At 43.7% G+C, this 27,073-nt stretch overlaps 1 protein-coding gene and 1 long non-coding RNA gene across 3 annotated transcripts in view; one reads left to right on the top strand and one right to left on the bottom strand.

Moving 5' to 3' along the window:
- Positions 1–3,557: 3,557 nt before the first annotated feature.
- On the bottom strand, positions 3,558–13,308 carry LOC148057411 (uncharacterized). The gene is made up of 3 exons (XR_015705005.1): positions 13,273–13,308; positions 12,459–12,553; positions 3,558–5,247 (listed from the first exon to the last, which is right to left on the bottom strand). It is a non-coding gene; the product is annotated as an uncharacterized LOC148057411 (long non-coding RNA).
- A 295-nt stretch (positions 13,309–13,603) lies between these two features.
- The window catches only part of TMEFF1 (transmembrane protein with EGF like and two follistatin like domains 1), a 125,197-nt gene continuing 111,727 nt past the window's right edge, over positions 13,604–27,073 (top strand). The window contains exon 1 of one of the 2 annotated variants that reach the window (XM_087758665.1): positions 13,604–13,937. In XM_087758665.1, the coding sequence (XP_087614791.1) occupies positions 13,688–13,937 (250 nt within the window). In that variant the 5' untranslated portion in view covers positions 13,604–13,687. The remainder of the gene's footprint in view (positions 13,938–27,073) is intronic. The other variant, XM_087758674.1, reaches the window with a different exon arrangement.

Raw genomic sequence — 27,073 nt, 5'->3', positions numbered from 1 at the left:
AGGCTGAAACACCCCAAAAGCCGTAAAAACAAGAGATCGATTTCTTCTTGAAATGTTTTCACGTCATTTTTCAAGCGCTAGAATGAAAGGCCGTGCTTTTCTCCCAAAGTGCCATGATATGATAAATAATAAATAGACTTCAGCGTTTGAGCCCAGCAACTGAAAAAGTTCAAGGGCAGAGAGAGGGAAAGTTAAAGAAAGGAACCAGTGATCCAGGACAATACTAAACAGGCAAATGGCAAAATAAAGGCTTAAGTAGGGGGTGTGTGGCTGGTTTGCTGTCATCCAGCCCCCATATGAACAGATCTTTTGAGAATACATCTACTTATTTTTTGCAATCTGGCTACTTAGGAGTACATCACTTAGGCATTTTCATAATTACCATCTCACAATATTAGCCAGAGTCATTAGTGAGGTGTTGCGTTGGACCGTGAAACCTTTTGCTTCAAGTGAAAGGGAACTTCCACTTCAGATAGGCTTTTCATGGTGACTGATAAAGGCCAGTTCCCTAGACAGGTTTGTTTCTGCCAGGGCTGAGCCTGTGTGATCTTCTCGGGGACAGAGGTTCAGGGTGAGGGGTTAGTTGGAATAGTTAGTTCAAATTCAAAGGTTGATTTGGCCACAGCTGCCGCGTATTTGCGCTTCCATCAGCAGGGCTTTGGTTTCAACGGAAACATGATGATCAGACTAATAAAACAACTCTTTAAAAGACAAATTGATACAACTATGCTACGCAATTCTACATTATAAGATGATCAATAAGGGTGCAGGAGTTAACAGTGTTTTGTAAACACATAGCAATACACTGTCCCTTTCCTACTATTGCCTTAGAGAGCAAAGCTCACAAGTTACACCATTTGCTTTCTGTGGGTTCATACACTGTGTTACTAATAAATACTCAATAAGTAAGGTGAATGTTCAGACTGATATCATTTAAGGTGTAACATTTGTTTGTAAACATCGGTAGGTTAGCCTTCTCGTCACTTCTCCTCCACACCTCCCCAGGACTTCAGTTCAGCTGGGGAACAACAGCAACGCACCAGAGACACAGCTCTTCACCCTGCACTGGATTTTCATCATGTTCCTCCTGGAAGCACAGCTCCCTGCGGAGCAGAGCACAGCAGACCTCCCTGGAGAGAAATGACACCTTTCAGACACAGAAAACACAGCCATTTACTCTTTTTTGAGAGCATCTACCTTGTTACGTGAGTTTGGATCAGTAGCGCAGCCCCGGAGTGCATTTCCTCATCCTCCTTAAGGGTCATGCTTTGATTCACATTACGGAGGGGTCCCTGAACACATGAATTTGATTCCTTATTGCATGAAACTAAACTGGAAGGTGCACTCCAGGTGCCAATAGCTGTGCAGCTCATGGGACCAACTTCAACCTGGCTGCAGGAAGACATCATCAAATGTGTACTGCAAGGATGGAAGGTCCTCAGAACCAGCTGCTTTACAGATCTGCTCTCGTTGGTCTTCGATACCTGCTAATGCAAAGATAGCCTTTGTGGTGACCTGCCTTGACCTCAGCAATTCATCACCAAGTTTTCATCTCTCCAGCTACAGATGTGGCTTTGAGAAATCGTGGGCACTGCCATGTGCTCTGTGAAGTGAGCAGGTGCGTTGTCCACAGTCAGTTCAGGGCACGTCTCCCATTGACCAAGGAATATTTTGGTGATCCGAGAGTACAGAAGAGTGGCTGGATGATCAGCATCTCTTCCTCCTCCATGTGCAATGCTACCTTGAAATGTTGGAACAGCACAGGAGTAGGTTTTATGGCATTTTATGGGGTTTTGCCAGTGTTGCAGGTTGGACAAAACAAATCATATGTGGAAAATGCCAGGGCCTGGAAGTTGGTATCTTGCCCTTTTCTGTTTTTTATAAAGCCAACAAAAGCAATCCTGGCTTTTTGACTCAAGGCCAACCCTGGTGCCAAACAATAAATCATGGAGAAACGACAGTTCCTTAAATACTGCTGCAAGACATTTTATAATGGAAAAATGCTGGTTATCTTAAATAAAGGTCTCACCACTTCTTGCCTTACCATGCAGAGTTTAAAATAATACAACAGAGCTTGCCGATTCACTTCAAAAGAAACTGCTGCTATGCTAAAAGCATAATTGGAACATTACTACCCAGAATAAATTAGTATACCGAAGTTAGGAGCAATTGAAAGGTGGTGGGAAGACGCTGTAACAGAAGTTGCATTTCTCTGCCAGTTAGAACTGTCTTTGTCACAGCTTTTATTTTAAATGGCTGAATGAAGCAGGCTCTAAGCACTGGATTTTTTCAGACAAGTTTGGCAAGCCATTGACAGTTAGAGGTCAAACTATCTGGACAGGTTTTCCAGAGAGCCCAGATGGAAACTGTTGGACGCTGGGCTCTTTGGAGCATGAGGGTCCACTAGGCTTCTGAGCATTAGTTTGGAAGCATTAGTAACATATTGCCAAACATATCCTAGTCTGAGGACTTACCTAAACTTCCAGATGTCCTTCCTAAATTTCCTTGTGCCTACTCTTCTAAGATCAGCTTTTCTGAAGTAGTTTGTGTGGTAGAATGCACAATGTATACAGCAGTTGCATGTACCAGCAGCAGTTAGTAGATCCAGATCTGGATCTAGCCAGGACATTGATGGGGGCAGCACAGTATCTCCAAATGCAGCAGGTTTTTTTTCTAGATGAGACTGGCCTTTTGTATCTTATGAGTCAACAAATTTATAAATATGTCTTAGAGCCTACACATAACAAGTGCCTATTTTTATATCTTCATATTACATTTCTCTTAATTTCATATTAAATTTCCTTGTCTAATTACATTTTTTGTAATATTAAAAAGATTATCTATTCCCTAACAAAGCTCTTGCTGTATCTCATTAGTCAGATAGCTCAAACTGATAATCAGACATTTGAAATAGCAACATCATGCTATTGTAGTGCTGGATTATTTTCTTTCTCTCCCCTAGTGGAAAAATGCTTTTTCAACATTAGTAATTTATGTTCATTTGTCTAGCCATAAAAATAAGAACTTTTTGAACCAAAAATAAAAATTAGTTTATTAAAAATTTATCTCAGTTCTAATCCTTTCTTCTGAAGACATCTCACACATCATTCCTCCCAGATATCGTAAATTAACAGGAGATTTTTCTATTCCTCTCGCCATAGTCTTCAGAACAATGGAAGCAAATCAGCTATATTTTTTTCTTCTTAGACATCCAAATGCATATGATAGAATTAAATGGGTTTGTTAGTTATGTATCGTAAGTATTTGTTAGCTGTTTTTCAACTCAGCATCTAAATACTTAAGGGAAACAGAGATTTTTTTTTCAAGTGGGTAGTTGTATCATCTTTTTCAAAAACATAAAGCTAAGTCCACATAAATGTTGATTGGGGGGAGATTCTGAAAACTGAAACTTTTTCTTCTTAAAATAATGTAGAAAAAACCTGCCACCAACACACTGATATTTTAGAAGAGTGTTTATTGCCTACAGGAGTCAGTCAGCAAATAACGAACATGTACGTCAATAGTTTTCTAATAAAATACATGCTCACGTGCACTTGTGTTGTTCATCATCACTATGACTACAGTGTTCCTCACAGTTCAGCGTCTTTCATTTCAGTCGTAAACTGAAATAAATCAGGGATGTGACAAATCCATTTCTCTCCTGATTTCTCAGAACCGGCAGCTCTGGTAAGCACCAGCTGCGGTACTTCTTGCCATGCCAGCCTTGCCATGGCCAGCGTCTCAGATGAGTAGGGACGTCTCTCAAGCTACCCCTAGAGGAGCTTTCAGTCTCTTCCCAACTCCAAAAATCAAGGCCTGCATGGTAGATGAGGTTTCCTTTTCCTTCCTGGCCCACCGTCTGCCTTGCAGAAAGGGTTTTCAGAAAGCCAGTGGAGGATGTGTCTTTGACAGCTCTGGCTACTGCAGGTCCCCAGAAGGCAAACAGAAGCTGGATACACCTAAAGGTGTGTATTGAAACGAGAAAGACACCAAATCCACCTCCGAGACATACTCGTTGATTTGTCCTTTTTGGTTCTCTTGGTAGCAAGCCTGTCCTCTTCATGTTTGTGAGCGTGTGAGCAGCACGACCACAACCTATGGGTCCTGTCCTGGAAGAGGAAGTGGAGACCGGGATAAGAAGAGGGAAAACGTCCTGGTGGGGTGGGATCCTCATGTGTGATGAGGCTGTGAAAGAGTGCACATGCCCTCTGGAGGTCAAATTAAAAGCTCCTCGTTTCTTAGTGTGAGAACAGCTTAAACATTTTCTCCTCAGTTACACTGACCATCGTTGGCTCCGAGCTCATCCCAGCAGCAGTTATGCTGGAGGAACTGTGATATTGTACAGCATAAGGAGACTTTAGCAGCCCTTCCACCACTTGTTCCCAGGAATAGATTCCTGCTAAAAGTGGGTATAAGGTGAAAAGATAGGATGTACAAGAAGTTATTTCAAGCAATAGCTTCCTTATCCACAGCGGTGCAAGCTGGGTGCGTATCTGGGGGTACTGGAACCAATGCATCTAAATACATCTATATGGAAAACATACTTCTCTGCATACTAAAATGTATTTCAAAGTAACCTATGTAGGTAATATAGATGTTGCACATTTCAAACACCTCAAGTGGCAGAGATGAAAATAGAATTTAAAAACTGTGATATATCCTCTTGCTCAATTTAAAACATTATGCTGAATAAACAGAAACATTTCTTATTCCACGAATGGAGCCTTAAAAGCGGATTACATGCTACCATCATTACTCCGAAGTCTTTTAAACATTCTTTTAAAAATGAGTTATCTCAGTGACACTGGTCACTAATCAATGAAAGATTAAAAAAATGCTCCATCAAATTTAACTCCACTAACACAAGCCAGTTTTTTTCTCGTTTCCCCTGAGCCTTCATGTGAAAGTTCATTGTGTGCAGATTGAAATTCAGAACACGGTTCAGAACCAGTTCTCTTTCCTTCGGTAGCAATCCTATTGTCAAACTCCACACGACATTCAGAATCATGTGCTATTCCAGAAGGAATATAAATATCCAGAGCTGTGTCAACAATAAGTCCACTACATATTATGCTACTAGGCATAGAAAGTGCTTTGGTAAAATATGTCTTTTTAGAGCAATCTGCAGTTTTTGTGGCTCTGATGCAATTCCATTTCTCCCTTTGTAAAAGCAAGGAGCGCAGCAAGTTCAGGGTCTTGTGAAGTAAAACTCCTTTCATCATCTCAAGCATCAATAGCATGCGTGACCTGGTGAAGAACAAAGGGATTAATGATATTCTGAAAGTTAACCATGACTCATGTCGGTATCCACAACATCGTATCGTTCAGGGAGGGAGGAAATAATCAAATATAAATAACATTTCATTGCATCTCTTGGGGCTGCAAGATAGTCGTGTAATTTTTCTCTATGTAAGATGTAGTGCATCTCACTTAATAGTTTTAGCCGGTGCTTTCATATTGATTGATATATTTCAGCCAATTTAGCCCGCTCCCTACTTACAAGCAATTAGTGCCACTTCCCGACACAAAACACATATCCTGGGACAGGGAGAAGGCCTTATTTGAACCTTACAAGCTTAGAAGCGTCCTGTGATACAGACAAAAGTCCCACATTTAAAAATTGTCTGTAATTGATACTATACCCCAATACCTACTGAATCTGCACCCTAATGCTGCCTGTATTTTCTACAAAAGAGCCCTGACCATTAAATATAGAGTAATGCTGCTTCAAGAGCATAGGCAAATGCTGTATGTTGAATGTGTTTACACCAGCCCTGTGCCTCTCAAAAGGAAAAGGTAGCCCCCCATGCTCCAGGCAAGTGTTTGAGAAACCAGGATATGTCGGGAGACAACAGGGGCTCCAGATATTTAGGCAGCTTGGCAATGAGGTTTCATCCCTGCAACAGAGTCATCTGCGCCCAAGTCAAGTGGCGGAGGAGGAAAGCCCTGCAGCCTGCTGATGGCCGGAGAAGCCTGGGAAGCAGCGCCTGGCCACCGAAACCCAGCGGAGCTGTCACGGGAGTATTCCTCAGAAGGAGCTCAGTCTTCGAACAGAAAGTACTTTTAATCTGTCAGAAGCAGGTGGTCTTTGAGCAAATTAATGTTCATCGCAATATATCCAGCTAGGGGAAGAGGCGTAGCATTTCCTGAGGGGAAGCTGGGACAGGAGACACTGATGCATACAAACAAACCATGTAATGACAGTAAGTCAAGAGATCTGTGCTACCTGCAAAAAGTTATATTCATCTCTTATCTTCACTATTGATATTAAGGGACTACTTATTAAATCTCTTTGTCAAAAAGATTGAAGCTGAATTCAGAACTTTATTAACTGATTGATGGGAAATGCTTGGTTCAGCTAGCTTCTTTTTTTTTTTTTTTTTTTTTGTAAAAAATGGGCAAGCCATTGCAAAATCATTCTAATTTACTACAAACCCGCTATTACGCATCGGCCAAAAGTGCCATATTTCCAGGTGCACCCTCACCAAGGTGCACTAGCTGTCACTTGTCAAATGGCGTGACAGCTCACCCAATGGCTCTTGTTCTTATCTTGAAAACTTCCAGCAGACAGACAGAAATGCATGGAGCAAGATAGCTGATGCTCCGGACAGTCTGAATCCCTAATAGTCTCATATTTCTCGGCACAAATGCAATCATATTAGACAAGTTCCTATGGAAATTTATTCATTTGGCTTTATTATCCACCAAAGGAGATTTCACAAGGTTCTGGAAATCCAATAAACCTCCCATTTATAAGTCATGGCTTGCAAATAGTTAGAGATGTGCTCCACTGGAAAAAGCATATTACTATGTTAATGGACACACACTGGGCTTCCATGAGATTGGGAAGTTCCTTCTGAATTTTTGTGGAGAAACAAGATAAGAATATATTATTATTTAAGAACGCCACTATTCTAGACCCTAATCTCTCATTAACCTGATCGTGCATTAGGTTGGCACCTTGCCTAATTCTTATTTGATATGCCACAATCACTGTGCATGTTAAAAAAATACACAGTTTCTATTTCTCCTTCTTGACAGTTATTTTTTTCTAAGTACATAGTTGTATATTAACATAATGATAATGTAATTGCTTTTGTGCTTATAAGCATTATATATAATGTGGGTCAAGAACAATGTCATCCGTCTCTTTTGTGTAAACATCATTAAAATAACTAAGAAAATGAAGTTTAGATAGTTTGGTAATGATAAAAGCACGAGAAATACAGCTATTGACAACAATGCATATGGCTATGCTTGAGAAGGCTAACTGTATAACGATAGAAATCAACATACAGCATCAGAGAAATGGTTAATAAACTTTGAAAAGTTATGCAAAACTAGAGTACGAGAACAGCAGAAGCCTGGAGAAAATTAGACTGGGAAATGCAATGCAATATAGCAATAAAGAAAAGCTTATGCAATTCTGAATTACGCACTGACACAGCGCAGGGAAGTAATAGTCCCTTTCTGTATGTCTTTAGTGGGCTGACAAGCTGTATGCTGCATCCACTTGTGTACTTCTTTAGCAAAAATTAAAACAAAATAAAATTGAAATTACAGAGCCCCTTGACAAAAATCTTTGAGAATATTTTACTCTGTAATGTACTACTAAAACCAGTCATGGGGGACAATTAAATGCAGCATAAAACATGTCATTCTTTAATCTGCTTTTACATTTTGATTAAGAATTGCAGATAACAACGTGAAGGGTATTCTCAAAGCAAGGGGCATAATTGGCAAGAGCCCTAGTACTCATTAACTGAAGACTGCACTTAAAGCAAACTGAATACCCATCTGATTCAGAATACAGAGAGCTGTTGGGGCAATACAGCTCAAGTTCGGTGAAATATACTATATTTTTGCCTTTGAGGATGCCAAAAGCTAAAAGCAGGATTAAAAAATTGGCATTATTTTATGGATGCAGTGGAAGAACTGCAAAACTGAATAAGGCATGACCTTCCTGGCACACCTAGGTGCATTCAGGTTACTATGTTGTGAATTAGCTGCAGTCTACATATGATTTACTGAGGTCCATGCTAACAAAGAATGGAAATAGTCTGATCAATAAGTGACAAAAGCATTTATAAACACCTGCAAATCACTTTTACTGATCAGTGGTTAGTCTGGCAGTATTTGAGTAAGAGAAAGATGTCAACAAATTAGAAGAAACTGGGAAAATTATAACAAACTGATTAATGCTCTGAAGAATTGATTAATGAAGAAAGATTAAAAGACCTAAATATGTGAAGGTGCTAAATGACAGCTCATATTTTATTGTATAAGCCAAGAAAGGAGAAAAATTGTTTGGAATGCGTGCGCGAGAACCAAGAATACGTATGTAATGACAATGCGAGATGGGCAAACATATTTGTGTCAGCCCTGAGAATGTTTTGCAGCTTCCACTACTGTTCCTGCCACCGCTCCAAATAAAAGTCAACAGAAGGCGTTAGCGTTGGGAGGAACCAACGTGCACTGGAGAAGCATTTTGATTCATGGGGACGTTGCGATAGGAAATTCAATAACTTGTGTGGGCCAGCAGGCTAGTGTGGGGACGAGTTCATGATTACATTAGTGGGGAGATGAACTAGGAATGTCACTATGAAGACACCAGAAGCAATGTATCTCTAGCTCGAAAAATCTCTAGTTCTGAAAAATCCCTAGTTCTTAAAAATCCTCATTGACCCAAATGGGTTTTTAGTCATGTCTTTCAACTGAATAAAAATATTCTGGGAAAGGAGAGGCAAAACAACTGCAAGAAGAGAAACAGATCTGGCACCATGGTGAATGGAAAAGTGAAAAGCAGAAAATTAAGGAAGAAAAAAAATGTAAGTAAACATCTGACAAATTAGAGATTGAAAGAAAAAGTGGGAAATAGAGAAAAGAACTACAGGAGTGAAGTATAAGATGCAAAACAGAGTGGCAGAGCGAAACAAGGGAAAGGGATTTCAGCTTCCCAAGAGCAACTACCCTGAAAGTGTTGCTGCCTCAAAAACCGGGGAGGCATTGGGGCATCTTTATGCGCTGGGAAAGGACACGGCTGCACAGGGCAGCAGGGTGCTGGGGGGTCAGTAAAATGGCCACTGCCCGTGTTGCTTGCCCCAGAGCCGTCATCAAGTTATACTGGTGGGAGAGCAGGCACAAGCAGTCGTCCGCCTTCTCTTTCCCACCTCCTAGGAGCAGCAGTGTCGAGCCCGGCTTTCCTGAGCTCTTGCCCTCACTTTGTCCTCATTACTGTGCCTGCAAATTCAGTTTGGCCTTAACTGTCTTTTTTTTCCTAGCTTGGAGAGGTGTTAAGTACTTGAATCACTTGATCGACCTTCTGGACCAAAAGTTAAGACATGTGAAACTTTAACAGAGGGCAAGTATTGATCTAAGACTGGTGCCACATATTTAGTCATGGACTGAAAGGAGCAAGAGAGTACTGTGCTAAACACTCTTTCTGTTCAGCAAAGAGCCTTCCAGGCAAGAAAACTTCTTCAAAATGATGTTTGCATGGCAGATGGGCGAGTGTGGCAAGATAAACCTGTGTGGGGTCTGTTGGATAGGCTCCCATGTCCTACACAGTGACCTCGCTCTAAATCCTGGGCCACACACTTGATTGCTGAAGCACTCAGGAATAACACAGAAGAAATTCTGTGGTGCTGGAAAATAATTTTAATGTGAATCAATTAAATATGAAATTTAATAGCTAGTGAACTTTGTACGGAACTAAATGACACAGCCAGTACCACCTGGTCCTTTCTTGACTGTTTTGATTTTGCACTCATTTTATGTTATCAGAATGCAGTGGCATCATATACTGAAGATCCTTATTTGTATTATCCAAGTTGTAAATGCTGAAGGTGGCAGATTTAGGTAGGTGTCAGCTGAGATTTTGGGCACAGAAGATGAGTAGAAAAAAACAGGGACAGATAAAGGAGTTCAATTATTGGACAAACCGAGCACTTTTGATAAAAAATCAAAAGTTAAATAGTTTATATGAGAGGACTCCTTTGTCTTGAGGGTTTTGTTGAGGCTGATTCTAGATTTGGTTAGACAACAAGGTCTTTGGTTCAGGACAAGAGGCAAGGGGCACAAACTGAAACACAGGAGGTTCCCCCTGAACATCAAGGAAACACTTTGTTACTGTGAGGGTGACTGAGCACTGACACAGGTTGCCCGGAGAGGTTGTGGAGTCTCCATCCTTAGAGATATTCAAAAGCCATCTGGTCATGGTCCTGGGCAACAGGGTCTAGGTGGCCCTGCTTGAGCAGCGGCTTTGGACCAGATGACCTCCAGAGGTCCCTTCCAGCCTCAACCCTTCTGTGATTCTTCGATTCTGTGAACACTGCTCCAATTTACACTCTTAATATTTTTTATGTCTTCTTCACAACTACAGGAGTTGGAAACGTTTTTTGGTTAAGAATGAAAGTTGAGATTAATAAGTACAATTCTCTGGCAAAACACCTGGCCAGGGCAGGATTCTGCTGCCTGAAGCACAGGGGCACCGGGGGTTCCAAACAACAGCTTAATGGTTTCACTACATTATAGATGTCTCTTCTCCATTTTGTTCTCTAAACAAACATTCTCTAAAATAAAGCAGTGCTTTCACAATTAAGTGTATCTGTATTGTATCCAGATCTCTGGCAAATGAAATCACTCTCACTGCTCTGGCAGCTTCTCTCTGCCCTTGCATATTCCCTGCTTCCCTTGGTTGTGCCTCTGCCTTCCTACAATTACTGGAGAAAAATAAGGGAGGGCAGAAATTGTGTGTGCACCAGCAGCAGACTGAAGAACTGCTGTTGGTGTTCAAGAGCTCACCGAGGATGACAATTTTCGACAATCTGTAGAGCTTCCTGCTTTCACAGGAGAGCAGTTGGAGGTGAGCTGAAGCAAAATTATTGTATAATTGCAATAAAGTCACATTTACTTGCCAAAGATGGAAGGTACCAAATGTAACAGTTTAGCATGATCTCAAAGACATACCAGATCTGTCATTTCGTCGGTGTGGCATTCCCTCTGCCTGTAACAATTTGTGTCGCAGAAGCAGCTTGCTCAAATTCTTTCAGAGTTCCTTTGCTTCTTTAGCTGGCAGGAAAGTGTTTAGGGTTTGGTTTTTTTTTTTAATACATGTATCAGAGAACAGAATAAGAATGAATACCCAGCTGGCATAGTGCAAATTTGCCAATCAAGCATGACTGTATCACTCACTTAAGACTAGCTAGAGACGCATCCAGGCAGATAGCACAACTCCGACGTGGCTTTTCTAGCTAAAAAACGGCATGTCATCCATCCCGGGAGTCAACAACAACAAAAACCCCAAAGCCAAACCCCATGAGATTTACTTGCAGTCTATCTGGACTTGTTAAAAGCTTTCATACGATGCCGCAGAGGGATTTCCTAGTTAAGCTGAAAGAGATGGGGAACTGAAACAAAGCTGCAGATTCGGTTGGGAACTCGCCACGGCTGACAACACGCTGCCCTGGAAGGGGAATGTTTAGACTGGGAGAAGTTGCTGTTACTGTTTCTTAAGGTTTGTTCTGGGACCAATCGTTTGTATGTGCATATATTTTCATTAGCATGAAAGTGGGAGCGCTCTGGACACAAAGAACTGGGCAGGACTGTCACTAGAAAGGAGGTTCAGAATGAACCTCATCTCATACAGAGATGACTACGTAATCTTGAGGACCGGAATAACAGAAATGAGATGAAATTCAATAATGGAAAAGATAAGGTCATGCACTAAGACATTTAGAAAAAACATTTTTATTACGGACTGTAAATGACAGACAAATAGAAGGAGTTGCCTGTAGTAGTCACTCACAGCATGACCCCGAACCATCAGTGAGATTTGGTCATATAAAAGGCAAATTGGCTGTATGAGAAAAGGTCATTTTGGAAGAAATCAGGAGAGACTACCTCCATTGCAAAGACTGGCAATACTTCGTGAAAAACTCTTACCCACTGCACGTCAGCTATGCTGAAGAAAGCTGAATTCAAATTGTACCTAGTGCAGAAAAATCTGTGTTGCAGAGGCTCTGTGCTATAGGAGGAGACTGACAGGCTAGACAGACCAGATGGCAGCATGCAGATCTAGAAAGCTTTAAACATCCTGGCCCGTGGACCCAGTTACAGCAGAACAGCCTCCATGCGAGCGAATGCACCTCACCGCACGGAGGAGCACAGCTCTTCTGACACCTAGCATCACTGCTAGCAAACGGGAGCAAGTAATTACAGACCAATGTTTACTTGGCAGAGGGAGTCAGTGTTGAACCCCCTATGCCAAGAGGAAATTGCTCTCTCGGTCTTCGTAATACAGGACTTACCTCTTCATCGCCGTATTTAAAAAGACAACAACCTGACTTTACGTGTCTGACCACTGTGCCTACCCAAAGCTTACTGCTGGATTTATGGCCTTATTCTTGACTGCTCCAGTTAACGAACTACTCAAAGGTCTCCTCACACAAGAGCTATACCTTAGAGCAAGGTGTCCTCACACGAGCGCCATGCCTTACAGCAGGCCGGTGGCACGCAGCAGCAGAGAGACCAAGGAAATGGGCAGTTCTTGTTCCTGAAAAACAAATGGTTTGTACAGTGGATTAAAAAACTTGCACGAAAGGTAAGCGGCAGCCGAGACAGGAAAAATTCTTGTTGAATGTAAAGCACTGCCCTGTGTTTTCCCTATGTAAAAATTATAACAGTGCTGTCAATTTACACAAAGCTTTCAGCCACGCGGCAAGACGCTGAGGGTCTGCACTCAAGATACGTGCCTGGCACCCTGTACCCGTGCAGTGCTTCTGACCCTCTGAAGCGTCTCTGCGTAAGGGACTGGGAAAACCCTAGATAATCAAAGCCCCCTGTTACAAAAGTCACTACCTTCACCGTAAACATATTTATTTACTCGGACCGGTACAAATGCTCCCGGCATACGTGCTGGGCTTCCGTTCGGTATAAAATCAAACACAAGCCTCACGATGAATCAATAGCAGAGACGGTCTCTTTGCTTTCTTCCCCATCCCCGCTCACGCCAGCTGATTAGTGAAGAACGAGCCGCCTCGTGGGATGAGGAACGACGCGCCGGCGGCCCTCCCTCCTCGCCGCCCCTCGGGACCCGCTCTGCTCTCGCTCACCCATCAGTACGACCCCCGCTCGCCTCCCGGCGGTACCCACCGCCCGCCCGGCCCCCCGCCGCGCCCCGGGCCCCCCGGCCGCTCCCCGCGGGGGCGGCCCCGCCGGCCGGGCGGGCGGGCGGGCGCGCTCCTGCCCGCCGAGCCAGGAGAAGCCCCTCACCTCCCCTCCGGCCCCGGGGGAGGGGGCTGCCGTCACGTGTGCTTCCTCCCCCTTCTCTCCCTCCTCCTCCTCCTCCTCCCCCTCCGCGGCGGCGGCGGCGGCGGCGGCGGCAGCAGCAGCCGCCTCGGCTCCGCTCCCTTTGTTGCAGGCGGAGCGGCGGCGCTGCCGGGCGCCGCGCACAAAGGAGCGCGGCCGGGGCGAGGCGGCCCCGCCGGCGGCCAGGCGCGGAGGCGGCCGCCGCACCGCCGGGCTGCGGGGGCCGCGCTGCACCGCCGGGGCCAGCCCTGCCCGCGGCCGGGCGGCGGCGGAGGCGGCGGCGGGTCTCTGCGGCCGCCGCGGCGGGGATGCTGAAGGTGCGCTCGGGCGCGGCGGAGAAAGGACGGTCCCGCCCGGGCGGCGCCGCGGGCTCCGGTTGATGCTGCGGGCCTGCCGCCGCCGCCATCCCGCTGCCGCCGGCGCTGCTCCTCGGCCGCCCCTCGCCATGCTGGGAGAGAGCCCGGCCGCCCCCCGGCCGCTCCTGCGAGCGGGACCCCCCCGGGCGCTCTGCTATACCTCGGCCCTCCTGGTGCTCGCCCTCTCCGCCCTGCCCGCCGGCCGCGCCTCCCACCCCCTGCCCGGCTCCGAGTGCCAGGGCGGCGGCAAGGGGAAAGGCATCAACTGCTCAGGTAAAGCCCCGCCGGATCCCGGGCCCTCCCCTACGGGCAGCCCACGCGTACACCTGGGCGGCCGAGCGCGGCCCCCCCCCCCCCCTTGCTCCTCCCGGCCCGGCCCGGCCCGGCGCGGCGCGGCGGGCGGCGGAAAACAAAGGAGCGGCGCCCGCCCGGCCCCGGGTGCGGCGGAGCGGAGCCCCGGCCGGCAGGGAGAGCCCCCCCTCCGGGGGTGGGCGTGCGGGGGGAGCCCCCTCCCCAGCGGCTCCCCGGCGAAGGGAAGGAGTTGGCCGCCGTCTGCCGGCTTTTGTTGCTCGCCCCGCCACCCCCGGCCCCGGTGCCGGCAGGTGCCCGCCGGCCGCCCCGGGGGCTGCCCGCAGCCCGCCCCGTCCTCCCGGCCGCGGCGTCCCCGTCCTGCCGCAGGCAGAGGGGGAAGAGCGGGGAGGCAGCCGTCAGCGCAGCCCCTCACGGCGCTCGGGCGGGCTGGTTCTTCCCCTCTCGGTCGGGGTGTGCAGCCCAGAGCCCCGGGCCGGGGGAGCCTCTCCGCCCGTCCTCCTGCCCGTTGCTGTGTAGGTTCACTCTGGATGAGATGTAGACAGCAAAATACTCCGTGATGTGCGCGGGATGAGCTTTTTAGGGATTTTTCCTGCTTCGGTTGCAGGACAGGAGAATGCTTTATTATGTCTGCCCGTCCTATGCATAAGTATATGCTGGAATAGTACAGTTTCAATGTAGATGAATGGGTTTGGCATGACAGCGGCACGTTTTGTTATATCTTGAGGGATATGGTGTTTTTGAAGTAGGACAAAGTAAATACGGACAATATAAAGTTTGCAATTTGTTAGCAAGACTTGTTTTTCTTCTAAAACTGATATTTAGAAAAGGGAATTTCTTTTCTTTCTCCGAAAAATTGCTGTGTATGCCTGCTACTGCTTTTTAAAACGATAGGTTTATTCCACTGCAAGGATCGCCAGCGAGAGCCGCGCAAAGTGCCTTCTCCAAGGTGATGAACGGTCCTTGCCCTGTGCTCAGAGCCCCCCGCTCCCATTGTCTTCAGCAGGATTTGGAAGGCAATTTCCATGCTGGAAGGAGCTCTCGATACCTCCCAGGATAGGGTCCTCAAACTGTGTAACAGCTTCCAAGAAATAAGTGAATGGAATGGTGATCTTCCTCCCAATTACATTTATAATACGGATAATGCTGCTAAAGCAGGCTCTCAAATTCGCAGACCAGCAAACTGTGGCAAAATCATTTTGCAATATAATGAACCTAACTGCTATTCGCTCTTGGTATTCTCATTTGTTCTTCATTTTAGCCCGTTTAGACATCTACTGTGTAAGTGTGTGATACCACAATGCTGCTGTTTTACTGCTGCCTGAATTTTTCATTCTATTTGTATGAACATCATGGTTATTTTTAAAGAGAGGTTAATAGGTTAATGTGTCACTGGCGTTAGCGGCTTACCCATCAGAGACATGTGGGTCATTAGACCACGGCATGTGCATAAATCAGTGAGATTAAATATGAAAGGCTGATGAAATACATGAGGAAGTTTCTAAGATAATGTGGAACGCACAGATACTGTTATTTAGAAACCATCACAAAAAGAGGCCTTACCAACCTGGAATTAGAAAACCATATGCTATATCGAAGACATTCGGAATGATTTGGTTCTACTAAAAATAGGCAGAAGCAAATATATGTGCTATATATGTACGTATGGCAGGCACTGTTTTTAGTGTAACTACAAAAATAGGGAAGGAAAATTTCATTTAAAAATGCAGTAGTCAGATTCTGCTATGTGTTACCTGTTTCATGCAAAACTGCAGTGTTTCAGTTCTCAGCGTTAATTTTGAAAGAATATCAACACCTAATATCTGGGACAGATTTTCCCCTCGCTTACTTCTGCATGGCTTCATTAACTTTTACTGGATAAGCTACTCCCTGCAAAAGATGAGTTTCCCATACTTGCACGTGGGGCCAGACGTTGGCATTAGCATCTTTCTCAGTGGAGTGCTACCATGCGCATTGCTATTTATACTGCAAGTCAAACTTAAGAACACTATTACTGCTTTTTCTTCAAACATTTGGGCTCTCTAAATTACTTTCCATACTCAGAGAAGCAAAATTCTTCTCTGTTATTTTGTCATTTTGGTATTTGCATCAGGTCAACCTGCTGCCCTGGAACAGTTTCTTACACTTTTTGGGATGGTTCCTGAGCTTGTAACGTTTTATCATCACTAGATTATGTAGCTACCTTTATTTTTTGTTAAATTTTAAGGGAATGCTGAACTCCTCTCCTTTATTCCTCTAGAATATACTGCTTAAGAAAGAGTTTGCTGTAGCAAAAGAACATTGCAAGGTGGAGGACACAGGCAGACAACATGAAAATTAAGATAGCTTTTTCAGCCTTGATTCTGCCCCTTTGGCACGTGCATTGTGGTTCAGTCTTTTGTTAAATTATAATTGCATCATCGCTGGCCAGGGGAAGAAAATGAGGGAAAAGCTGTGGATGTTGTCTACCTGGACTTTAGCAAAGCCTTTGACACCGTTTCCCACAGCATTCGCCAGGGCTCAGTACTGGGGCCAGTTCTGTTTAATATCATTGTCAATGATCTGGACGAGGGGATCCAGTGCACCCTCAGTAAGTTTGCAGATGACACCAAGTTGGGTGGAAGTGTCGATCTGCTGGAGGGTAGGAAGGCCCTGCAGAGGGACCTGGACAGGCTGGATCGTTGGGCTGGGGCCAACTGTATGAGGTTCAACAAGGCTGAGTGCTGGGTCCTGCACTTAGGTCACAACAACCCCATGTGATGGTACAGGCTTGGGAAAGAGTGGCTGGAGAGCTGCCTGGCAGAAAAGGACCTGGGGGTGTTGGTCAACAGCCGCCTGAACATGAGCCAGCAGTGTGCTCAGGTGGCCAAGAAGGCCAGCAGCATCCCGACTTCTATCAGGAATAGTGTGGCCAGCAGGACCAGGGAGGTGATAGTGCCCCTGTACTCGGCACTGGTGAGGCCGCACCTCGAGTCCTGTGTTCAGTTTTGGGCCCCTCACTACAAGAAGGACATCGAGGTGCTGGAGCGTGTCCAGAGAAGGGCAGCGAAGCTGGTGAAGGGTCTAGAGCACAAGTCTTATGAGGAGTGGCTGAGGGAACTGGGGTTGTTTAGCCTGGAGAAGAAGAGGCTGAGGGGAGACCTTATTGCTCTCTACAGCTACCTGAAAGGAGGTTGTAGCAAGGTGGGGGTCGGTCTCTTCTCCTTAGTAACAAGCGATAGGACTAGAGGAAATGGCCTCAAGCTGCGCCAGGGGAGGTTTAGGTTGGATATGGGGAAAAATTTCTTCACTGACAAGGTAGTCAGGCATTGGAACAGGCTGCCCAGGGAAGTGGTTGAGTCCCCACCCCGGAGGTATTTAAAAGGTGTGTAGATGTGGTGCTTAAGGACATGGTTTAGTGGTGGACTTGGCAGTGCTAGGTTAATGGCTGGACTTGTCGATCTTAAAGGTCTTTTCCAACCGAAATGATTCTGTGATTCTATATAATCAAGTGATAAGAGCAGGAAACAGAGAATTAAGACATATCTGGAGTTAATTGACGATGTGAACTTGTATGAGTTTGTTCATCTGTCAATCCATACTTTGCTAAGCTAGGAAAACTGAAGTAGCCCCATTTTACCTAGAATGGAGTAAAATACAAGTTGGTGTTTCTTTCTGGAAAAGAGAATCTTAGAGTTGGTGTTTTAGAGATGTTATATTATTCCCAGCACTACCTGTAGTCATCTTCTGTAACATTTCTGGTACTCGCTGACTGTCCGTGAGTAGGACGGCATGATGCTTGCTTCTCTGCTCAGGCTATAAGATAGTCATGTCCTTAATAAAGGCTGTGAACTACAGGGGGTTATTAAGCATCCCGAGTGTAAAGGTAAGTACGAAATGTAGTTAGTTCATGAGCTTCCAATCTGCTGGTACTCTCAAGAGACACACACTGCACGTGGGCATCTTCAGTTTCAGTTTCAGTCCGGTTGAATCTCCGGTGTGAGATACACTCCGGTCACACGTGTGGCAGCCACAAGCATTGCAATTTGATCATAACTGACCAAACGCTGAGGACTTCAGTGAGAGGTACACAGACTTAAGAGAAATTGCTCAGTGCATTGGTTTGGATTTGTGCACCTGGGGTTTTGATTAACGGAGATAAGTTTCTGTTGGTAAGCCTTTCAGCTTGCTGCTCCTTCATGTGATAAAATATCTTTCTTTGGGATGATTCCATGCACCTCCTATGAGTCTCATAGGCCATATGCTGCCCCCACTTTCTTAAATTCTCTTTGAGTGAAGTGAGTAAAGATAAAATTGTTTCAAGATGATAGTTTATTGACGATTGAATGAGGTCAAGGAAAAATTAAGGACACCTTGTCCTTCACAGAATTCCTCTTCTGAGAGGTATGAATGCTTTTTCTTCACACAGTCATAACATGTCTGAAATAGTTTATAGATAAAAGTAGATGGAAATTACCAATTAAGGAGAGGCAAGGGGATGGAGGGACAAAGGAAAGTGTCCATCCTGTGACAGGGTGATGGCTGAGCGTATGACGGGCTGTTTATTGAGCATAGAAGCAAAAGCTGTCAAGAAGCTTGAAAATTTTTAGACAGAACAGCAGAGAAAGCTGTAGTGGAGCCATCCTTCACCATATATACATTATCTTAACTTTCAATATGCTTTAGAGAAATGGTTTCTGCCCTGAAATAATTCATGGAGTATATTAGACAAATAGAGAACGTGGAAACAGTAGAAAAAAGAGAGAGGTGAAAGACAGAATGTGGTAAGCCAACAGGAGTACAACAAGCACAAGCAAAACTCATGTCTTCTGATATTTTAAAATGTGGTAGGATGAGAAGGTGTGGTAGACATAATCGGTGGAGTGAAAGCATCTGAAGGCTGAACAACAAGAGTGGATCCTGAAGAGGGATGGGAGTGGAAGGTGTTGACAGGTACTCGAGCAGAAGGGAGTAAGGAAGCAGTGTGAGAAAAGATACACAGCTGAGAGTGGGAGCAACTCAGAGAAGATGGACAAGGGTGGCAAGAACTGGCCACATCATATGCTTTTGTTTTCCAAGCATGCCTTTTTCCCTTGTGGGAACAGAGTTTTAGAGGAAGAGGAGTTGGGAAGGGCACAGAAGGTGAGTGAGACAAGCAACAGGAGATCCAGTTTAAATACAGATAAGGCAGGAGCATCCAGGAGCGTGATCGTAAGTCTGTGTAGTACAACAACAAAAGAGAAAAATGATATTAATTATTGATTACCGCACACACCCAAAGAGGGACCAGTGCATTTAAAGTATGGCTACTGTCACTGTTAATGGAGATGCATGTGGTACCATAGAGAAATACTGCCTCTTTTTGTCTCATCCTTGTTTCTGTCTACTTTCTACTATCGATGAACGTGGTCTCATTCAGAATTTGCAAATCTTTTTCCTCGGCATCTCCTGCTGAGGTCGTTGTTCCCCCATATCCTCCATGTGCAATGGAGGCCATTCGATTAGGGGCTCTTTGTTTCTGTGACTTTGTTAGATGCCATCGAGTCTGTTCTCCAGACCCTGTAGCAGGGATCCCCAAGCTTACTATTGCTGGATACCAGTGCTAGCAGAAGAGACAAAGCGTGCATATTTCAAGAAAAAAATTATCTGCTCAAGTCTTGTCTGGGTAGCACTTTGATGTGGTCCATGTAACATATTCGTACCTGCTGTAATCAAGGACTAGAAATTAAGAACATATCTATCATCTTCTGCATTTTGTTTGTGGGCTACCAATGATGCTGTCTTGTTCAGTGCTTGACAGCTTCTGGGAATGGTGATGGTGGGGAATGGCAAAATCTGAGGTCACGGGAGCCAAACCAAAGCAGGGGAGTACATGGAACACTTTGCCTCGGCAGGAAGCCATCTCTGCTCAAATGTTGCCCTTACCTTTGCTAACTCTGCTTCTTTCCAAAAGGGTCTGACAGTGGCAGAATGAGACATTGAGAACTTTAAAAGTACAAGATTTTAAATTTTAAATGAACAAGACTATGGTAGGGTTTGAAACACAACATTTGTGGCACAAGCTCTAAACGCCTAAGGAAATAGTTTCCTAGGGATATGATTATTCAGCCACCTTTGCAAGGATCTCTTTCTCAGAAGCATCTAAGATGCATTGGCACTGAGGAGAAGGCACACTTTCAAAAATGCTGTCTGTAGTAATCGACAAATTACAGTTTTAGGGCTTAAACCCGGATGAACTGTCACTACTTTAAGGCATCTTACCTATTACGTGTGAGCTGTTGTAGCTGAAAACTTCACCTTTTTCCTCAGGATAAGAAGGAGTCTAAAGCTACTCGCATCTGGTACATCTACACGGTGAGGTGAAGACTTGAGTTTACAAGTGGGTTGGCCAAAATGAGTTTTATGTACGTTCTTTCTCACTCTAGGCTTGTGTGTTGTCTGAAGTGTGGGTCCAGACTGTCCCTGCAGCTCCCTTGGCCCTGCCTGTGCCCAGTCCTCATGGCAGATGTGAACACGGATTGGGAGGATATAAACCTCAGGCATTCCCAGCCTCGGCAGCTCAGCCTTGGTTTGTGCCTGGGCTCAGTGGGGACTCTGAACCAGAATGAGATATGGCCTCAAGACTGGCTTTTATCCATGCTTATCTGCTGGAACAGACATACCCTTTGTGGTTTTTGTGAAGACTGAGTGCGTGAGGGTTTTTTTTGGTATATCGTTCTAAGGTACACGAGGCCAAACCAATTTGTGCTAAAGGTATGAAGCCACATTAGCAAGAATGTAAAGGCTTGGGATGGAAGAGATGTACAGGTTCAGGTAAATTAGCCTAACTATTTTAAGAAATGCACATCTTTTTTATGTTTGTGTAGATAAACTTGATCTGAAGTGGTATACAGGACTAGACTAATTGGTTATTTTATCTAAGATACTATGACTTATGTTCCTGTAAATGAATTATAACAGTCAAGCCAAATAAACTGTGATATGTGTTTGTGCCGATCGAACTTCTGAAGTAAATGATCTAGACTCAGTCGGGTTACATATCACTTTGAGAAACTATCGTAAGGCATGAATATAAATCAACTGTAAGTAAAAAGTAAAAAAAATGATTAAAAAGAGAAATTAAAACTCAGACAGTAACATGCACATATTTGTTTCCCTTTAGTGTAATTACCTAGACATGAAATGACCTTTCTGTACAGACTCTTATGCTGATTAAAGAGCCAAAAGGTAATTAAAGTAGAATTGAAAGTGTCAGAATAGCAGAAAATCATCTTGTAACCGGTGTCACTCCGTCATTGTCACTACTGGGAACCAGTAGCGTGATGGAGCAATCGAGACTTGACTGAAGGGACTGGACTGAATCCAATTTCTTTATCATTTTTTTTTAAAAAGGGAAAAGAGGAGCTATGTTTATTGTGGAAAATACTGCCAAGAAAACATTCTTACTGTACCAAGACCTCTCTGATAATTCCTGTTAAAGAGAGAACAAGAACTGTCTTTATTAAAAGCGGTCTGGTCCTTTTCTTGCTATTGATGTAGGGATAAGTATTTTGTACTTATAGCCTGCTCGTTTTCTTCTAGAGTTGACAGTGGACTGGATAAAGGAGAGAGTTAATATTTACTTGGACTTGAAAAAAAGGAAGCTGTGGTCAAGGTCTTTGAGTAGAGAAGTACGAAAGCAGAGCATCCCACAAATATTGACAGGAGGCTCCATCTACCCTTTCCCCATAAAGAGATTATCGCATTCCCCCATTGATCCGTCAACTGAAAGTGCTTGTGACTTTTCCAGCCTGTGGTCAGACTTTGGCGAGTGTCCACCAAGCAGGTAGTGGCAGTAGTTCCCAGAATAACAATAGCTGTAACATTTGGGGAAGAAAAAATGCTGAGCACCAGGGATGTTGAAAAAGGATCTATTCTTCTGACTCTAGGCTGCTGCTTGTCCTCCTTGGTAAGTCCCTACAGATGCTGTGGAACGAAAGTGGAGATAGAGGACATGTTGGCATTTTTGAGGTGAAAGCCTGTCTTTTTCCAAGCAGTCTGTAATATTCAATAGAGCTGAAGACCAAGGAAGTTCTTTATGAATTGTTCTTAAAAAAATCATTCTATCCCAAGAATAGCTTCAGATAATAAGAAAATTTTAATTAAATAATGTGCTGTAAACTAAATAGTCCTCTCTAATTGCTGCAATTTATTCTTAGATCATCTTGAAATTCTGACGATTTAGAAATACCGAGAAATACAGGAAGAAAAAGCGAAAGCGTCTGAGAGAGTGGAGTTGTATTTTGTGGAGCTCCTAAGTGTGTAGAGAAGGGCTTCTTTGACTAAATTAATCCGTAGTAAATTTTATTTTATGAAACCATTTCTTGGCAAAATGGATCTTCTTTGTGTGATATTTTTCTTCCAGAAAAGGATGAGAATATACAGACAAAATCTGTTTAGGAGTAAGTTCAGCAATCAAAATTGTGATCTGATGAAAATGAAGTTTCCTGGAGAACCTTAAATCTGTCCCTTGGCCTTGATGAACAGCTACAATTTATCTTTAGTTCTAATTTAGTTCACAGATGGCTTCAAGGGGATCTGAGAGCAGAATTATTTCATCTTGTATTATTAGGCAGATATCTAGTGGTGCCATTAGTTGTTTAAATATTTGGGATTTATGGGTCATATGCTCTTCAATTTATTTATGTGTTTGTTTGTTTTTAAAAAGAAAAAATATCAGGTCATTTTTTTCTCTTGAAGATTCTTACCAGGGAACCTTTGTCTTCTTGGACTGGGGAGCAAGATGCCAGTGGAGATTTTTGCTAGAAGCGTACCTACAAGACTTCTGTTCTTGCTTCCCAGTTACATCTCCAGACCTGGCTGGGTGTGGGCTGGGAGACTGACCAGGCTCTGCATGCATTTGCATATATATTGCTGATGTGAATTTCTCTATTTAAGAGAGCAATTTAATGTTACACTGATATCAATGTTCAATTTTTTAAGTTGCTCTAAAACTGCCTCATTGGTCATAGCGCAGTTTGTGAGGAGGCGGTGTTTGACTAGCAAACCGGGATTTATTTTAGGATAATTTAAATTCTCATTATAGTAGACAATTTCTAAGGACTGAAAAGACAGGACTTGTCTGATAATAGATTATGTGTTACGGCAACAGCGTTTAAAGGATCTGGTTCAAAATAAAATTAAATCCTTGTAATACCTCTCTTTTGACTTAGTATTATAAAAATAAATTTAGTTGCAATTACAGTCTTGAAACACCCACATTATATAACCATGTTCAAGCTGGCAGGATCCTCATCCATGCTTCAAAAATAGTCTTAATTAAGACCAGCAGGAAAACATGTGAAAATGAAAGAGAAGAAAATCGAGAACAAGACAGAACTGTCAGTATTTTTTCTGAAGGGACCTGGCTTCTTTCAGTATCTGCCAGCTCCTCCCCTAGCCCGTTTCTGCCGGGCTGAGACCTCGGTATGCTCCAGTATGTCTTAAATAGGTGCAAAACTCTCTGTGCTTTTGTAAGACACGGAGCATCCTGTGGGGTGCAGCTGAAGAAGAGGACAGGTATGATGTTCTTGACCAGCAGGCAAAAGGGTGTTCAGGACATGAAATGGTTCTTCTCGGGTCTGGTCTGGAGGCCAAAACCTCCTGAAATCTGGCTCTGCCTGGCCTCAAACCCTCCGTAGGCAGCCTCATTCCAGCTGCCTGGCTTGCTGGCAGGCGACAGCCGGGTTCCTCAAGGAAAGACCCTGGGGCATCTCCTCACACCAATCTCACGGGATCAGTGTGGAAGCAGATGGGGTGAATGGGGGCAGCGAGGCGAGCCAGAGAGCTGGATCTGTGCAAACTGCGGTCAGTCTGCCCTTGATCACCATAGTGTGTTCGAGATGAACACGAAACGCTCAACTTTAGGAGCTTCAATTTCTTCACCCTAGATCCAGCCCTGATTGTTTCCCAGACCGGCACATTTCTACCCAGCTTCAGGAGTTTGACACATTTCAGCATTCACCTGCTACTGGCCAAAAAATCCTGCTTTAAGAAGCGCTTAACCGGTCTCAGTTACTAACTCATGTAAGCACTGTATATGATGATGGGAGAAGAAACACACGGCCCACAATGAAATCATGCTGTCACACCTACTTGCGTATGACTATAGAAAACCTTCTATAAACACACATATTTCAGCAGCGGGTGAGAAAGCGCTCTGTTGCTTAAACCTGAAGCATACAGAGGAGTTTGTTGTACCTTACAAGAGTTTTACTTGCTCTCCTATTCAGAGACTGTTTTGCATGCAGTTTCACATATGACTACAAAGAATGAACGATTAGATAAGCATCATTTGCAGAAGTTGCTAAGTTTCCTCTAAAATTTTAAACTAAACAAGAATCTTAACAAAAGTAGCATAAAAGCTGGAGATACGGGCTAGGTAAAGGTGTCAGTGCATATGCAGAAAATGCCAAAAATAGCCTAGGTATTCAAAATAAGTGAGTGCTTTTGAAAATGTACGTTTTAATCCTTAAGGGTGTCCATAAAACACAAGACCAAGATATAAAGTCTTTAGCTGGTTGATGGAGACAGCTCAAACAGTGTTCTCAACAGGTATTTCCATAGAAAGTTTGATAAAAAATTGTGGCTGGATAGCAGTTTGTTGCTTTAAAACTCAGGGAAGCATTGATCTAATTAAGTGTTTACATTTTGCTAATTAGTATTGACTCTGATTGTGTGCTGCCTTTATCTGATCCCTCTGGGAAAGGCAGAGGTCAGTGTGTTGTGCCAAATGGGTTCTCCGGGGCAGAGGAGAGCAGCAGAAAACCCTCAGAAAGGCTAAAGAAAGGGACCCCCCCAAGCGATACCGCCATGTGCAGCGGTGGGCAGATGGACTGTTACTTTCCTAAAGCACTGTGTCCCTCCATCAGCTTTTCCTTCATCCTCCGCCTCTCACAGAAGTTTACCTAGACAATTCTGTGAGGCAGAGTGCCTTTTTCCTGTCTTGATTGGAAGTATAATTTTATGGAAGTATCATTTCAAGGTTATAAAAGTGAAAATAAAATAGGCAGGCTCCTGTTGAGGTTATAGAAATTTTTTCTCATACAAAACATGGGTTGGGAAGGCAATTTATTTCATTGTATTTCTTCTCTGTTTAACTGCAAAGGATGTCCTTTTCTTTGCTTGCGTGGATGTTTACACCTACAAAGAATGTCTTTGCGAAAATAGTTATAGGTGTTTGAAATGTGCAGAATTGGTTCTGAGCTGTAAGAAATACTCTTTTTCACATCAGGAACTAGTGGCTGTGGTAGGGATGAAACAAAAATTTTGGCTAGAAACCACAAAGAACAGCTGCCTATTTTTTTTTTTTTTTTAAGTGAGAAGAGATTTATCATTATCTCGATGCTCTTTGTTAAAACCTGTGTCTGTAATACAGAAGAGTTATCCAGGTGAGAGAACGCAACCTCCACATTTGCAAGTGATATTCGTGCTGCTGACTGAGCAAACAAAGACGATCACTGGAACCAGTCTCTGAATTTGAGTGTTTTGGGTGATTTATCTACCAGATGGTAAATGCAGTCCAATGTAAAAAAAATAGTCTGGGAGCAGGGAATCAATCATCCAGCACACTGATCAGCAAAGGGATTTGGGTGTTATAGCAGAAAAATTAATGAGCTGGCAATCCACTGCAGAGCAGCATTAAAACAAAAAGATACTACAGTGTAATAAAAGAGTCCTCACCCAGAAGACAAAAGAGATGAACACACTGCTTTATTAGACACTTGATAAACCTAATCTAAAGCGGTGTATTAGATACCAAAACCCTAATATTATTTTAACATAATGATTCAAAAGTTCAGTAGCAAAATCTGGAAATCAGAGTTAATTTAGGAAAGTGAAGTTTTTCACTGCTTTCACATGTTTCCCAAATACATAGGCTCTTCTGTCACAGAAATTACTTATTAGTATTCTATATTATAGTAATAGGTATTTCTATGGTATTTAAAGTCACAGTACAGTGCATTCAGCATTACCTAATGAAAGATTATAAGATACCAATACCAGCTTTATGCCATAATTATATCTTTCTATAAAAATCTTGAAAATGTGTCCCTAGACCCTTTCAGTTACTCAGGCTCCAAGAGATCAGAATAGCTTCACCACCAAAAGCTCTTCGTGACTTTTCTCTGCTTTTTCATGGGAAACCATTGAGTCTCCATCTAGAAAAGACTAAGAAAAGGTGGCTTCTGTGCTCAGTTTCCACTTCTTACTTTTTTTTTTTTTTTTATTATTCTAAGGATTAGGTGGAGGTTAGGCTCTTTGGGAAATGGCACTAAGTACCAGCTGCTTCTGCAGGGAGGAAGGGCAGCAGCAGGGTCTGGCCATGCTGGTGTGGGGCCACTTGACACAGGTGGAAAATCCAGCTGTGGGTCCCCTCTCAAGCCTGAGGCATCAAAGTTACGTCTGTGACTGCAGGTAGCTGAAAGAAGTAGGTTGGAAAATATCTCTTTTCTACTGTGGAAAGCTACCTGAAACTGCTCTTGTATGTCCTCTGTGCGTAACTGCTTTTATTTCTGAAAACAGCCAAGGAGATAGGAAACCTTAATGCCATACTGTCCACTGATGTTGGCCTTTTCTTGTTAGGTTTGGGTTTTTTCGTGGGGGTGGGGATTGGTAGGTTGGTGAACAGCTAGCGAAGCACACAACAAAAATCTCCGGTGTCCCTGTACATCATGCAAATGTAATTCCCAAATTGTTTTTCACATAGTATTTCCTGCTTGGGCTTTTGGAGGTTTTTTTGTTTGGTTTTGGTTTGGTTTTTTTTGTTTTAAATGATTCCTGGAGAAAGATTTCTACAAACACAGGGGAAAGGTCTGACTACCTAAACAGCAGAGTGAAGCCCACTACCTAATTAGTTTTTCCAGAAGCACTAACCACTGCTTAAAATCAACAAGAGCTCCTAGATCATGGTCCCTGTGAAAAACAAATTTCTCTATGTACAGAGTAAGTAGTAAGAACCTGCAAATATTAGTCTCATACAGCTCTACAGATTAGGTGTTGTAGAAACAATGATTTTCCATAGACTTGCAGGAGCTGCAGCCAAGCCAGTACCAAAGTGATGGACTCGATTGCCTGTATTT

This window comes from Nipponia nippon, unplaced genomic scaffold, assembly GCF_047370975.1.
Source record: "Nipponia nippon isolate SJK-2023a ecotype South Korea unplaced genomic scaffold, ASM4737097v1 scaffold_1, whole genome shotgun sequence".
Classification (NCBI taxonomy): domain Eukaryota; kingdom Metazoa; phylum Chordata; class Aves; order Pelecaniformes; family Threskiornithidae; genus Nipponia; species Nipponia nippon.
The sequence above is the reverse complement of the archived record's forward strand: the minus strand, read 5'-3'. Positions and strand labels throughout refer to the sequence as shown.